The 14,081-nt window shown below is 32.7% G+C and overlaps 2 protein-coding genes across 2 annotated transcripts; both read left to right on the top strand.

Moving 5' to 3' along the window:
* The first annotated feature begins 2,200 nt into the window (after positions 1 to 2,200).
* On the top strand, positions 2,201 to 8,631 carry LOC128164936 (multiple epidermal growth factor-like domains protein 10). Its single transcript, XM_052829048.1, has 7 exons — positions 2,201 to 2,360; positions 4,387 to 4,512; positions 5,742 to 5,930; positions 6,089 to 6,289; positions 6,875 to 7,852; positions 7,958 to 8,051; positions 8,271 to 8,631. Exons 1-7 carry the CDS (start codon positions 2,282 to 2,284, stop codon positions 8,626 to 8,628), a joined length of 2,025 nt encoding a protein of 674 aa, XP_052685008.1. The 5' UTR covers positions 2,201 to 2,281; the 3' UTR covers positions 8,629 to 8,631.
* A 1,975-nt stretch (positions 8,632 to 10,606) lies between these two features.
* On the top strand, positions 10,607 to 13,317 carry LOC128164940 (GTP-binding protein SAR1-like). Its single transcript, XM_052829054.1, has 6 exons — positions 10,607 to 10,799; positions 11,035 to 11,151; positions 11,543 to 11,608; positions 12,078 to 12,181; positions 12,326 to 12,454; positions 12,794 to 13,317. The coding sequence occupies exons 1-6, from the start codon at positions 10,760 to 10,762 to the stop codon at positions 12,899 to 12,901; spliced, it is 564 nt and encodes a 187-aa protein (XP_052685014.1). The 5' UTR covers positions 10,607 to 10,759; the 3' UTR covers positions 12,902 to 13,317.
* The last annotated feature ends 764 nt before the right edge of the window (positions 13,318 to 14,081 follow it).

The raw sequence follows: 14,081 nt of genomic DNA, 5'->3' as shown, positions 1-14,081 counted from the left end.
CTGTCTGACAAACTGCGACAGAGGGATATAAGACAGAAGAACAGACCGGACAAAATTGTATAATTTTGACATTTTTTTATCAAGGTTATTTCCAGAAAAAAAATATGCCAGATATTAAGGTACCTCACTACACCTAGACTTATACTTTTTAAGACACTACGTCACAAGATGGCGATTTAAACGTTTTGTCAAACTGTTTTTATTGTTCGATTGGGTTGTATAACGTTGTAGCTCAGTGGTTAAAGTATTGGGCTTTCTGAACCGCAGATCATGAGTTCGAATCCGCCTGGAGCTTTTGTTCATGTTTACTGAATTTAATTTTTGAAAATGTAATTTTTCATCCAAAATTGCACAATTTTTTGCATATTGGACTAAAATACTTCTCATCCATTATGATATCTATCTTAATCAAGTGATTTTCTGCTGATTTGAGAAAATATTTCATGGTGTAGTGAGCCAGCTTAAATAAAACAAAATTGACATTAAATATTTTTAACGATTTAAATAAGAACAAAACAAAACTTACATCAGACAAAAAATTCTTTCCTTGCTCAACTATAATATGCGAGTCAGCATTCTGATTTGCTAATGAGGAAATTTTTCTAATATTTAAACGTTTATTGTATAATTACACTTAGTAATATGTTATCGATTAAGTCAATTAATGAAAATCAAAACCTGTAGGCCATATGCACATACAACTAGAAATACCTCAGTTCAAAGAGACTCTCTCTCTCTCTCTCTCTCTCTCTCTCTCTCTCTCTCTCTCCAAGAATGACACAATAACATTGTCTCTATACACTCTGTTTAGTTACTAGGATTTATCGAACATTATAAAATGAGTCTTTGTGGAGTGTTCGTTAAAGACTACAAAAATTGGTGGCAATCCTGTTTGCAATTTCAATCGGCCCGCTTTAATTGTGGACTTTTAGGATGAAAAAGCATGCGCATCCAATATCCAACAAGTACTTAGTTAGACCCGTGTAGTATAAGGCAGGTAGGGTCATGACAAGGATTATAAACAGAGGTTTGATATGACGTTGACCATTGACTGTTCAAGGTCACTGCATGTAAATACAGTCTTGTAATAAAGTCTGAGCAAGATTGGGCCAAGAGAAGAACAATGAAATTATTCTCGTCTTAAACTTAGTTCAAATAGTTCTGCTAGTACCCGGTACATGGCTGAGACACTAGTTAAAATTCACTACGTCTTTCTTGCATTAACTTTAGGGAGTCTTTGGCAAAAATTGCGCTGGCCCAATGTAAGATATTATATGGATCGGACACCAAAACAGATGCAGTAAGCGGGGTCCTACACTGTAACTAATTTTGTTTCAACGAGTCCGATTGTTCCTTTGTAAAGAGACTGTCGCGGAGTTAGGGCTTGAACAACTCAGTCGCGTTTTTATAAATAACTATTGAATGAATGTGTTCAATATTCACCTATTAAACATAGCAAGCGTCTTTATGCCTTACGTGGGCCGACCTTACCGTCGAGTATTAGCACAGGGCACCTCCCCAGAGGCACAACGCCAGCACAGACCGGAGCAGACTGCCGAACATTACCGCAGAGCCTCAGTCTGCGGAGTTACCGTTAACGGGTGGACACCTGTGCATGCACGGGCAACGGGATAATTATCCCGGTCCGTCTCAACCGGAGCAGACCCCCGAAAGGGCTACAGAGGATCTGCGACCGTTGAGTCTTCCGTTCCAAACTTACCAAAATAATCAGATTAGGCATACAAATTCGACCAACTCAGAGGGAGAAATGTATACTCCTTAAATTGATTCATGTATGATAATAAACTTGGCCATGTAGTGAAGGAATAATTATTGTGTATGTTGTTTTCATATTATAACCTTAAACTTATCAATATGATTTGGTTTAAGATTATATGTCTCAAAATCGAGCCATAGGGAAACTCATTTGATGTTTAAACTCCCAAAGTATCTTTGTCGGGAAATTAAGATCGTGCAAAGTTTAAAACAACACAGTGCGGCATGACTGCACGATTGTGCGAAACAAAACTGCAGCAGTGGTAAATCATGCAGAAGAGCAGACAGGACAAACATATCATTAAAACTGATTTTTGGTAGTACTCATTAAATGACTCTTTATTGGTCATTGCAGAATTGAAAAAAATAATATATGTTATAACCTAAAATATTTCCTCATTGTTTAGACTTTGCTCATCGGAAGCAACAATTGTCAGTGTTAATATTAACTTGTATAATGCGGAAAGTACCAAATATTCTTTTTCGGAGCAAATAACAAAAGTAAATGGATCGGTTTAAATTAATGGTGGTGTTTCAAATCGGTGTTTTTGGAATTATCGTGCTTAAATGCCCTGAAGTAGAAGGTAAACAACATTTCTATGTAAACGTTCGTAGTCCTCTGTTTTAAGTTATACTAAAAGATGTAAAGCTGATCAAGTCTATGGAATGCAATAAGGGGAAATGTCACAAATTTTATATTAACTTATCAAGTCGATAAGTACTGTATTTAACCTTACTTTCGAGTTGATGTTTATGTGGGGGGGGGGGGAGTAAAAATCTGACAACTAGAATCCACTAGTACTGTCTAATTACGAGCATCGGAAGGAAACTTTGATACATGTAATTTTAAATGCATCGTACAATCCCCTGTAGTTTTTTTATATTTGTAAAAACTCCATCCCTCTGATTTTTTCGTTTTGGATTTTAGGATTGGAAATTGATTTTTTTTTAATAGAAGTTTTATAATTTTATGTTTGAGTTCTGTTTTGAAAAGGAAGTACGTGTAAATGAAACGTGTTTCAGGAACTAAATACTAGAAATTTCCTCATATGAAGCCTAATAATTATAACAATTTCCTTGTATGAAAGCAATTTAAAGTATTTTTAGCAAATATTATATTTTCATACACAAGCATTATGGCACAATTTATGAGGGCAATTACACAATCATTGATTTTGCTTTGGTTTTAACCACGTATCCAATTTTTAAAAAATAACTTAAATAACATAATAGCACGTCACTTACAAAGTCTTCCATAACCTAAATGTATACTTAGTCTAACATTTTTTTTATCCATACCATTGTAAATGTTGTTTTCAATGATAATAAAAGAGAAGCAAAATAAGATAACGTGAGAATTTGCATTTCTTTAATTCGATTATCATTGTTTGCACAGATTACGATAAAAAAAAGTATGAGAGACAAATCAAAAATAAAATAAAATATCTTAATTTCTCCCTAGTACTAGTACAATTGAAATAAAATGTAAATACAATTATTGCTATTTAAAGGGTACATGTATATGTGGCGTATTTTTAGTGAAGAACAATTATAAGATCTGATTATATGCTTCATTACTTTATTTAGAGATAGGACTTTCACATAAATTACGCTGTATACGTCAATCGCATAACAAAGATACAAGAAATACAAAAAATATATATATATATTATTTTATTTTTAACGTGCCGGTAAAAAAATACAAAAGATTTGAATAACCCTGCCTCAAATGGGTCACGTGACATACATCCTTGTCTATCAACAACAATGACGAGAAAAAGGGTAGACCGTAATAAGTTTGACAGATTTGGCAAGGAAAGACAAAAAAGAGACAGACTGACAAGGATAGCAACAAAGAGAAGATTGTCATCACAGACCATGTAGATTGATGTAATAGGAATTTCAACCGAATTAAACTTAAGTTTCTATCATAAGTTGTAGGAGTTTTGCAAGTCAGGTTCGTGCTCCATGTGTTCCGTGTCTTTACTTTATAAATTATAAAACACACAAGAATTTTCGTTTAGAGGAATTTTTTAATAAAGAATAAATAAACACTCTCAGTAAATGTACATGTATCCCTCAGGAAGAGGGGTATTTACTCTGTTTACCGTGTCGATGATGCTAAAATCATGTTCCATCTTTATTACACATTATTAACAATTTATATCTTTCTACAATAATGAATATCTGAATTAATAGTTGTCGAATATCATCTGATTTAAGAATTATCTAATATAAGACATGGAAAACGCGATTCTAATTTGTAAACAAACTGTTCTTCTATCGTGTTTTCAACGCTGGGTTTTCCCTTACTTATGCGCAATAGCATTATAAATGGCGAATCACATTAATATTCATCAGACGTGAAGCAAAGTTTAGAGACAAATAACAATATTAGACAGTTTTACGGGCCTAGAATTTTTTGAAACGTGTGATTATAAGAAGCATAATGTATATTTTTACTCAAACTCATGTAAAAATTTTTACTCCAAATACGCCACATATACCTTTAAGCAGTGATATTACAATAAATTTAATTTATGAATATGGTTAAGTAATCCTTATGTAAAATCAAGTTTGTTATTATTGTGTACATGTACATGATTCCAGGTCAGTGCCGGATCTTTCCGAATTCCACCCAAGTATGCATGTGCCACTGTGAAGATAACTGCAGACAGGGCTGTCAGACATGTGACCTAGGCTGGAGTGGATCAAAATGGCTCAATTGTCAAAAAGGTTACAAATTGATATAGTTTACATATAAAAAATATTCATCTGATATTTTTTTTTGTTATTTCGAGAAATGATCTTGTTATTACGAGAAAAGATCTATTTAAAATGGCGCGTTTCATTGTTCTTTTCTCTTTATGTAAATGTATGAACTACTGCGATGTCCATAATTATAAACAAACTAACCATAATCATCGATTAAAAGCATACACAAAATTTAATATAAAATCGGACCAAGCACTTTTAAACAAAATTTCGAAGAAGGAGCAAAGCAGATTGATTAATACAATTGAACTATTTATTATTAAGAAGGATGCATGTTATTGTTTTCAGACTCCAAAATGTTAATATACAAAATCAATTTTGATATACATAAAAAAATTATAGTTTGTGTATGAGCTTATAAAACACAATTCGGGTAAATCCTGTATATCCATGATTGAAACTATGAAGTCATTTAAGCCATATGTACCAAACAGAATTGTGTTTTACGACTAGGACTACCTGATATTTACTGCGGAGTGGGATTATAATATTTAAGATGAAAAGTAGAATTACATAAAGTTTTTTTGATTTATTCCTATAATTTAAAATGTCAAATCCGATCATTTTATATAAAAATTAATAAATAATGGCCGTTGTTATTTAAAAATTATTCAAAATTGAATCAACGTTACTGGAAAGAAAAAGGTAGACTGAAAGGGTGAACCAGTCGACTCGGATGTCTTTTCAGAAACGCACCATTTTATACAAATCTGTTCTCGTTATTACGAGATCTTTTCCCGTAATAAGGAGAAAATTAACTCGTAATAGCGAGATCTTTTCTCGTAATTACGAGATAAAAATATTTTTAATGCGACCCTATTCGTCTTTTGTAATATATTTATAATACAGTGAACTTGAGCTATTATAAAAATAAGGCTCCTTTTGAAAGTATGTGTACATGCATTTACAAAATTTATACTGTACATGTACATGTATATATTTCGACACTTTTTTAATGTGTCTGCGATATTTGGATATTTTGAACCATTACTCCGAAGCTCTTCACTAACTATAATTTTTTTTTAATGATTCAACTTTCAAAACATTGTTTGAAAATATTGTTATTTTATTTAAGTATCAATTCATTAAATTAATAAAACTGCAACATTTGCAATTTCCAATGCATTATACACTTTCATAGCAATTTTCAATTGCATTTGACATGGTATTTTGATAAATTTCTTTTCCAGAAAACATAATGTTAGGGAGACCCACAATTCAAGAGAATTCTTACGCTAGCTCATTTAATTCCGGAAAAGCAGTTGACGGTAGGATAGAGACCTTCAGTAAAGTACAGGAGAGGGAACATAGTGTGTGGTGGAGAGTTCGCCTGAAAAGATACCAAACCATCACTGATATCAACATAACGATGGACACAGGTACAGTACGTTCAAGTACCTGAGTCGATGCTTTACAATGGCTGCATTGTGCCATATTTTACCCAAGTTTATTAATGATGTTTGGAAATGTATGCAGATCGTTGCAAATGTGATGAACGAAGTAAGTATAAGAGACTTTCTCATTTTTGTGTTTGTAGTTAGCGATGCTCAATACATGGTGTATGTCACGGACGAGTCGCTAGTAAATAACAACTACTCCCTCTGTGCCTCAAAGGGAGCATCTACCACAGAGCAAAGGAATTTTGTGTTAAGTTGTTCGCGGGCATTAACAGGCAAAATAATAGAAATCCACGCACCCCCGCACATTCCTTTGAAGATTTATGAAGTCAGTTTAATGTGTAAGTATTCATGTATTCAATAAGTATAATTACACGAACTTAACTTAATGAATATAGCCGACGTTGTTCGTTATAATTTGAAGTAAAAAAAAAAAACAAGGGTATTAAAGGTATTTATAGCGAACGGCCGGCTGAAGTCGATGTTTTGAATGCAAATCCACGTACTAAACAGATCTTTGCATCAACGAAAAAAAAACCCAATCTATTTTATTTTGCATTTGTGTGTTTATTTTTTGCTGCTCGTTTTGTCTTTTTTTAAATCTATGACCCTGATTGACACATCAATTTAAAATCATACTTTTCAGATAGTATATGTATAAAAGCTGCATGAGCTTACATTCTAATTTTTTTTAATCATTTTAATTATAAAGTTAACTCAGTCATAATGGATTCCGAAAGCTCATTGATTTCATACTAAAATAATCTATAGTATCCATAATTATAATAATTTACAGGTTTTATTCCAAAGAACAAAATAATAATTTTCAAAAAAATATGAATCATAAGATAAGTTTGGCGTATCTCGTGTATTGCAATGTACCTTAATATTAAAGCTACATGTAATCTGTAAATCAATCATTATAGCGTGTGCCTTCGGTACCTATGGAGAAGACTGCAATCGTCTCTGTCCCAGCGAGTGCCATAATACTTGTAACAAAGACAGCGGACAATGCGACCAATGCCCGGTGGGCTTCACGGGTGAATTTTGTAATGTGACGTGTTCCAAATTTTGCGGAGCCAATGGATGCGACAAAACAAACGGACAATGTTTCCAATGTGATCATCGACTTTGGAGCCAAGACTGTACTAGGTTTTGCCCTAAGGGCTGTAATTCATGTCAAAGAGAAACAGGGCACTGTAGAGATTGTTATTCCGGATATATTTATAATGGAACAACATGTGTGCAATGCCCAGCTAGGTTTCATGGGGAATCATGCACCTTGTCTTGTGGATCCAATTGTAAAGCTGGTCTTTGTGACCATGAAAATGGTCGATGCATTGACTGTAAGCATGGATATTTCGGAGACCATTGCTATGAAAACTGTTCAGAAAAATGTCTGAATTTTTCTTGCTCCGCTACAACAGGGCATTGTTCACATTGCGAGATTGGACACCATGGTGAACAATGTACTCGATGCGACAGGGGATATTTTGGGGAAGGATGTAAGAGCACATGCAATTATTGCAAATTAAGAGTATGTAACAATGTCAATGGCACATGCTTTGAATGCGAGAAAGGTAAATACGGCTCTTTCTGTAACCAGACGTGTTCTTCGCAATGCGCAAACAGGACATGTCACAGGAATGGAGAATGTGTATCCTGTAGAAATGGAAGATATGGTTTACAATGTGAACTACTTTGTCCGCCCATAAAATGTTCAGCTTGTGACAAGGAAAGCGGAGTTTGTTTGGAATGTCATTTAGGGCGGTACGGCAGTGAATGTACAGAATACTGTCCGTCTGAATGCCGTAATGGGTGTCTTATCAATAACGGAAGCTGTGAAAACAAAGCTGTGACCACTTTTCCATCTAAAATCAGCGATACTCCAAAGTTCAAAAATGGTAAGATGTGTTGATTTTTATTTCTATAGCAAAGAGTCGCTGTGACATGTTGCAGATTTTTTTTTATCAAAAAGTAAATGCCACAAACATCTGTTTTTATTACAGGGATGCAGAACTTTTTGATATTGGCAGGAACCACAATTTTAATTGTATTTTCCATAGTATTCCTCACAAAAATTTGTAAAATGCAGAAAGAAAGGTAACAAATACATAGAATACCGGCAAGTGAATAATGTTATATATGGTATATAATTCATAATACAAATGCAATTACACCAAGATCGATCGAACTGGAAGTAAACTTAATATATTGTTTTCATTTTAAAGAACAGATTAATTGCTTATGCCCTAAAAAGAATCTGAATACTTTATACAAAAAAATGATTGTCAGTTTTGTAAAGTCAACATACTTTTGTAGACAAATATCAACGCGAGCCTCAACCCACTACAGGGGGGTATCCTCAATAATTGAGAACTCTTCAGTCAATCGTTATCACTCCCTCATTGAAGAAAACCCGTATGAAAACGTCACCATGGAAAACCAGACGATAGAAGCATCGGACTATGCAAACGAAGGCGCATGCGCTACCACCACCGACGACCTAATAGATAAACATGTGTTTGCAGAAAAACCTTTTAAAAAGTACGGCAGATTTGTGTCTTTTGACGACGAGGCTCCAAGACGTCAGGAAAGTCGAGATTCCGCGAGCTCTACTCCCTATGAATCCATTGTTATAAAAGATGACTCCATGTCAGTGTCCTTTACTAAGTATTGACTGCAGATAAGCTTGATTTGTTTAAGAGTCAGAATTCCAAAAAGTTAAGATATTTATTGTACATGATTTTTTATTTCATAAGATAAAAACATACAAAATCAAATAGAAAACTATTTAAAGTAATATCATTGTTTTGATAATTTCATTGATGGTATATATGTATGTTGTTAAAAAAAAAACATGGAACAGTTTTCATTGAATTTTGATAACAAATAATTAAAAATGAGTTCAAGAAATGTTTATCTCTAAATAATTATATACACCCATCTCCATGTACGAAAGTTCTCATTTAACGATTGGAATCTAGGGTGTTCATCTACCTCTGATGATCTGATCAAAGGAAAGTTGGTTAAATGGTGTGTATTTTATATATACGGAGTTATAACAAATGCAAGTTAGTTTTGCACTGCAAATACAGGAATTATGGTAAATTTCACAACTATTAAAATATAAAAACTATGTGGACTAAGTATTGGCCATCCATCTTCCCTCTTTTTGTCACCTGTTGCGGTGCAAAATTTTGCAGTTATAACAGAGGGCTTACCTAATAAGCTTAAATTACATGCAAGTTAATCAACAATATTAAGTATATACATGAATATTATTACTTTGTATCTGCAATGACCTTTAGAGATTACTCATACATGAAGGTACGTGTAAATTATGTCATTCTTTTTTGTTTGTATTGGTTGGTTGAATGACCTCAATATATTGGTCATCATCGATATCCCTTCTACTAGCCTCCCCGAGTTTTTTCAAAAGCGTCTCTTCCAAGATATGTCGTCTTTTGTTGTGACTTCCAAATCCGGCATCCTTGAAGCAGATTTTTGCAATGACAATCAGAGTGATGCCGATCAGCGTTGCATTTAACCCCAGAATAAACAGCGGATCACATGGGATGTACGTCATAAATATGTATGATAAAACCATAGAACACTCCCTGACAAAGGGAGAGAAGTCCGAGTAGAGCCAGGAAAGCAGATGGGCGATGTACAACATCGGTGATGACTGCACAAGACATACTTATCACCTGTTAAACAAAGTTTAGGAATAAATTCCAGTATTGTTATCAAAATACATGTTTGATTCTTTTTTTTCTTTAAGTTGGTTGATGAATATATATGCAGTAATGAAATCAATTTGAATGTTTCATATCATGTTTCACAAATATTAAACTCGTTCAAAAATATATTAATTAAATGTTGCATGAATCACGTTTAATTTAACACCCAGTGGCTTACAATTCATAAAAAAAAAATTATAGAAAACTTCATCCTCTCGGTCATCAAATTATCTGATAGATGCTTTTCGTATAGACAAGAGTTTTTAAAAAGTAATGCATTTCAATTTTTTACAAATAAACGTCCGCTCAAGAACAAAATCACAGATTTTACTAAAAGCTGATTTGAATTTCAAACAAACGATTGAAAACGGCCTGCGAAACATTAAACCCGCTGTCATGTATAACAGTAATTTACAATTACAATAATTCATTTTCATTATTATTATTATTTGGTCAACAAAAATGTATTGCTATAAATATTCAATAAGCATATCTTACCTTTGATAGTCAGATTATACTATCAGTGGCTGCATGTATGACGACAAATGTAAATGATGTATTTTTTCTTTAAATTCAATTTATTCCTCACAACCTTTACTGCAGTATTATCAATAAGTAAATAAAAATTTCAATGGAATCTTAAATATCGTAATAAAATTTGTACTTTTCAACGCGCCAAGATTTCATTGGTACACGTTATGTATACACGGTTTATATTTACATGTATGACATCAGAGCTGGCGATCCGTGTAAGTTTAATTTTAATCCGTCTTATTTTACTTTTACAAATATCAGATATGATATTGTTGACTTTATTTTTATAAAACACGAATTAGTCGTGTTGGCTTGTTTACAATTTTGACCAATTAAAAAAGTTCAGTATTTCACAACAATAACAAAGGAACGATAACTCTAGCGAAGAAAACACGTGGATTTGGACACCGTGTGCCCGACAAAAATAAAATCCGTTTACGAGGTCGTTATTTGCGTGGCATTTTAAACTCCGACTATAAATACAGCTAGAAAATATATTTTGTTTATTGATCATTCTACTAACTAAAAATCATAATGTTTCTCAACTGGATATGGGATATTCTCTTTTATTTTGGTGAGATTTGTTTTGAAAATAAGTCAGCTTGAAGTAATTTCAAGTATTTCTTGAAATAAAATACTTTTGTAATACCTTCACTCTTAAAAATGGAAAATTGTGTTTTCTTACGTTAAGTTTTTCACTTTTACCACGTTTTCGCAGATAGGAGAAAAGAGACAGCTGTGTGAGGATACATGAATATTACTTAAGATATTCAAACTAGTATTTATTACGTAAATATAATTTTTAACAGGATTTTACAAGCGGGCCAAACTAATGATAGTAGGGTTGGACAACGCTGGAAAATCAACTATGCTGTCTCTTCTTAAACATGGGAAACTGGTTCAACACTCACCGACCGCCCGACCGGGTATGTACATATAAATAATTCATTTAATCGCATCTTCTTATAAATCAATATAGAATTGTCAATATAGAGAAAAAAATAGAATCTAAAGAAATTATGAAGAAAAAAAACCGAACGATATCTTTAGCCAAGTACATTTCTTTTAGCACGGGCACGTGTGGGTTTTTTCTCGTGGTATTTTTTTTAATGGGGGGGGGGGGTATTTTCAAGTTTTCTTCTTAGAAAGTTTGTAGAATAAATTGAGTTTTTTTTTCTTTTATTGTGTTTTTAGTTGTTTATCTTTTCGGTTAGATTGCAGTGATACATGTAACTACATGTAAGAGAGGTCGGATCAAAACAAGATCGCATAAACAACAATCATACGTTTATAACCAATCTATTAATTTTGATTCAGTTTCAGAGGAGATGACACTTGGCGGGATCACGTTTACAGCGTATGATTTAGGGGGTCATGAAATGGGTATGTATAACAGGTGCTTTTTACGTATTTTGTAAGTGTATACACATTATACAGTATTTAGTAAATGAATCTAGTAGACGTATATATTTAGCTACCCAAAAATAAATCAAATTAAGAATTCATGCACACACGATAATTGTTTTATCTTGATCATAATGAAAGTTATATTAACATATTTTAAATAAAACCATATACATTTTACCATCTGGCATATTGTAAATTGTTTATTTACTGCGTGGATGTAAACACAAAATTTATGACTTGTAAACTTTGTATTTACACCCCAGTAAATTCAAAACTCACAGTATGACCGTTTTTTCCATATCAATATACTTTTAATAAGTTAAGTACATGTATTAAGTAAGTATTCTATATAAAAATCTCTAAAAATTCCTTATATTTTACTTATTGCTTGTGTTTTCAATAAGGTCGTTATTTATATGTAATCTGGGATTCAATCAAATTGCAGCCAGAAGGCTTTGGAAGGACTACATGCCTGCCATGAACGCAGTAGTGTTTATTGTTGATGCGTCCGACAAAATCAGAATATCGGAAGCGAAAACACAACTAAAGGTGTGGTACATCTATTCTTGCATTGGTGTCCTCGTGTTGGCACGACATCCATTTTGCATAAGAAGAATGATTATATGAGAAGAATGATGTTAATATTATATTCAAGGCCATATTTAATTAACAATTTCTATTATTTAATTCCAGGGTATATTAGAGAGTGAATTGCCAATAGACGTTCCCGTAGTTATATTGGGGAATAAAACGGATAAACCAGGATGTCATGGCAGGGTAGAGTTATTAGAAAATCTCGAAATACAAGAAGATGTTCAGAAAGTAAGAACATTTAATTACTAGTACATGTAGTCTAATACATGTCCATGAGACAGTTTCTATTCCTTTGGTATCAACCTTTATTAATTAATAAGTTTGTTTTTTTTATCTAGAAGCTTGTTTTTTCCATAATGTTAGTTATATGCAATAAAAAGAGCAATGAAATGTAATAATTATCTATTGGCTCCTACATATACCAGTGACATGATTAGTCTACAGTGTTGGTACGTACAGCATTATGAGGTACCTTACTATGCAAGAGTATCTTATCGAGACTTTAGGAATCCTTACCTATTCATTATATATAATACTTTACAATATCTATTTAATTTGATTTTTTAGTACGGTGAAAACAATCAGCAGGGTCGACAATGCCAGCTATTTATGACCAGCATGCTCTACCGTCAGGGTTATGGAGACGCCTTCCGGTGGCTCGCTGCTCAGCTATAGGATGAACAATTTTAAAACTGCTACTAACTGGATAAAAGACTTCTTTGTGCGAGTGATTAGTAGCAAGATTGATATGAAATGTTAATAGAGTTTTTCATTGAGATAATAATAAAACGATTAACACTAAACCATTTATTTCATCGATCATAAAAAAAATAATGCAGAAATAAAAAAATAATGCAGAAATAAATGCATTTAATTATCAGTTAAGCCTGGCGGTACATAAATTTGTTAAATGAAATATTCTTTATTTCGTCATAGTTGTTTATATACATTATATGCGTGTACTACTTTATGTCGACTTTGCGACAAAATATGAATGATAACGTTAGCCTCGTGTGGTTAATGTTGCCTATTTCAATATATATGTACTGTTGATTTGAATAATAAAACCTTACTGCAACCAAGGCGGTAAAAGTCATTCCCGTCTCCTTATACTTCTGTCAATCAATTTATTTGAATCAATATAACATCTATGGTTATGTTCTTTATACACAATACAATATATTTATAAATAACTTCTTGTGATCACTTACAAGAATTATAAGTCAATTACAAGACTCTTGCTTTGACAATTAGAGCGATTAGAATTCACCTTAGAATTCGATTCAATTTTGTATTTTGAACCGGTCATTGCAAAAACTCCGATCCAAATGTTTATCACATTGCATTTTGGTTATTCTACTTTATTTTATATCAATATGAAGATTAACAGATGAGAATTAAGTACATGTTAAAGAAGCGAATATTATTCACTTTCAAGAATGAATGATTTCTCAATTTTGATTTATCATTGTCATCTTGTTGTGTAGTTTCTTTGTTACCACATTTTCTTAAGCTTTGCTCGAACAAAATAAATTGTAGTCAGCCAGTCTTATTTAACATTAAAAAATGATTTAACTAACCGGGATAACAACAGGTAATCCAAAAAATCTTTCAACAGAAACTATATTGAAAGCTAGAGTTATTGTTCTTACACTGCAGAACGGAATGATTTAACACTGAAAAATGTTGTAACTGTAATTAGCTGTCCAGTTTTATTAGAATTTTAAATTATTTTTGTTTTGGCCTGTGAAAAAAGGCATGTGAAGTTATTTTGTGAAATGAACCCATGGATAAAATTGTGTCAACAGCGATTTTAGCACACTACTCACAATAAAGGCTTAAAAAAATCGGGACA

The sequence above is a fragment of the Crassostrea angulata genome, chromosome 10, assembly GCF_025612915.1.
Source record: "Crassostrea angulata isolate pt1a10 chromosome 10, ASM2561291v2, whole genome shotgun sequence".
Taxonomy (NCBI): domain Eukaryota; kingdom Metazoa; phylum Mollusca; class Bivalvia; order Ostreida; family Ostreidae; genus Magallana; species Magallana angulata.
Note: the sequence above shows the minus strand (reverse complement) of the source record. Positions and strands in the feature narration are given on the sequence as shown.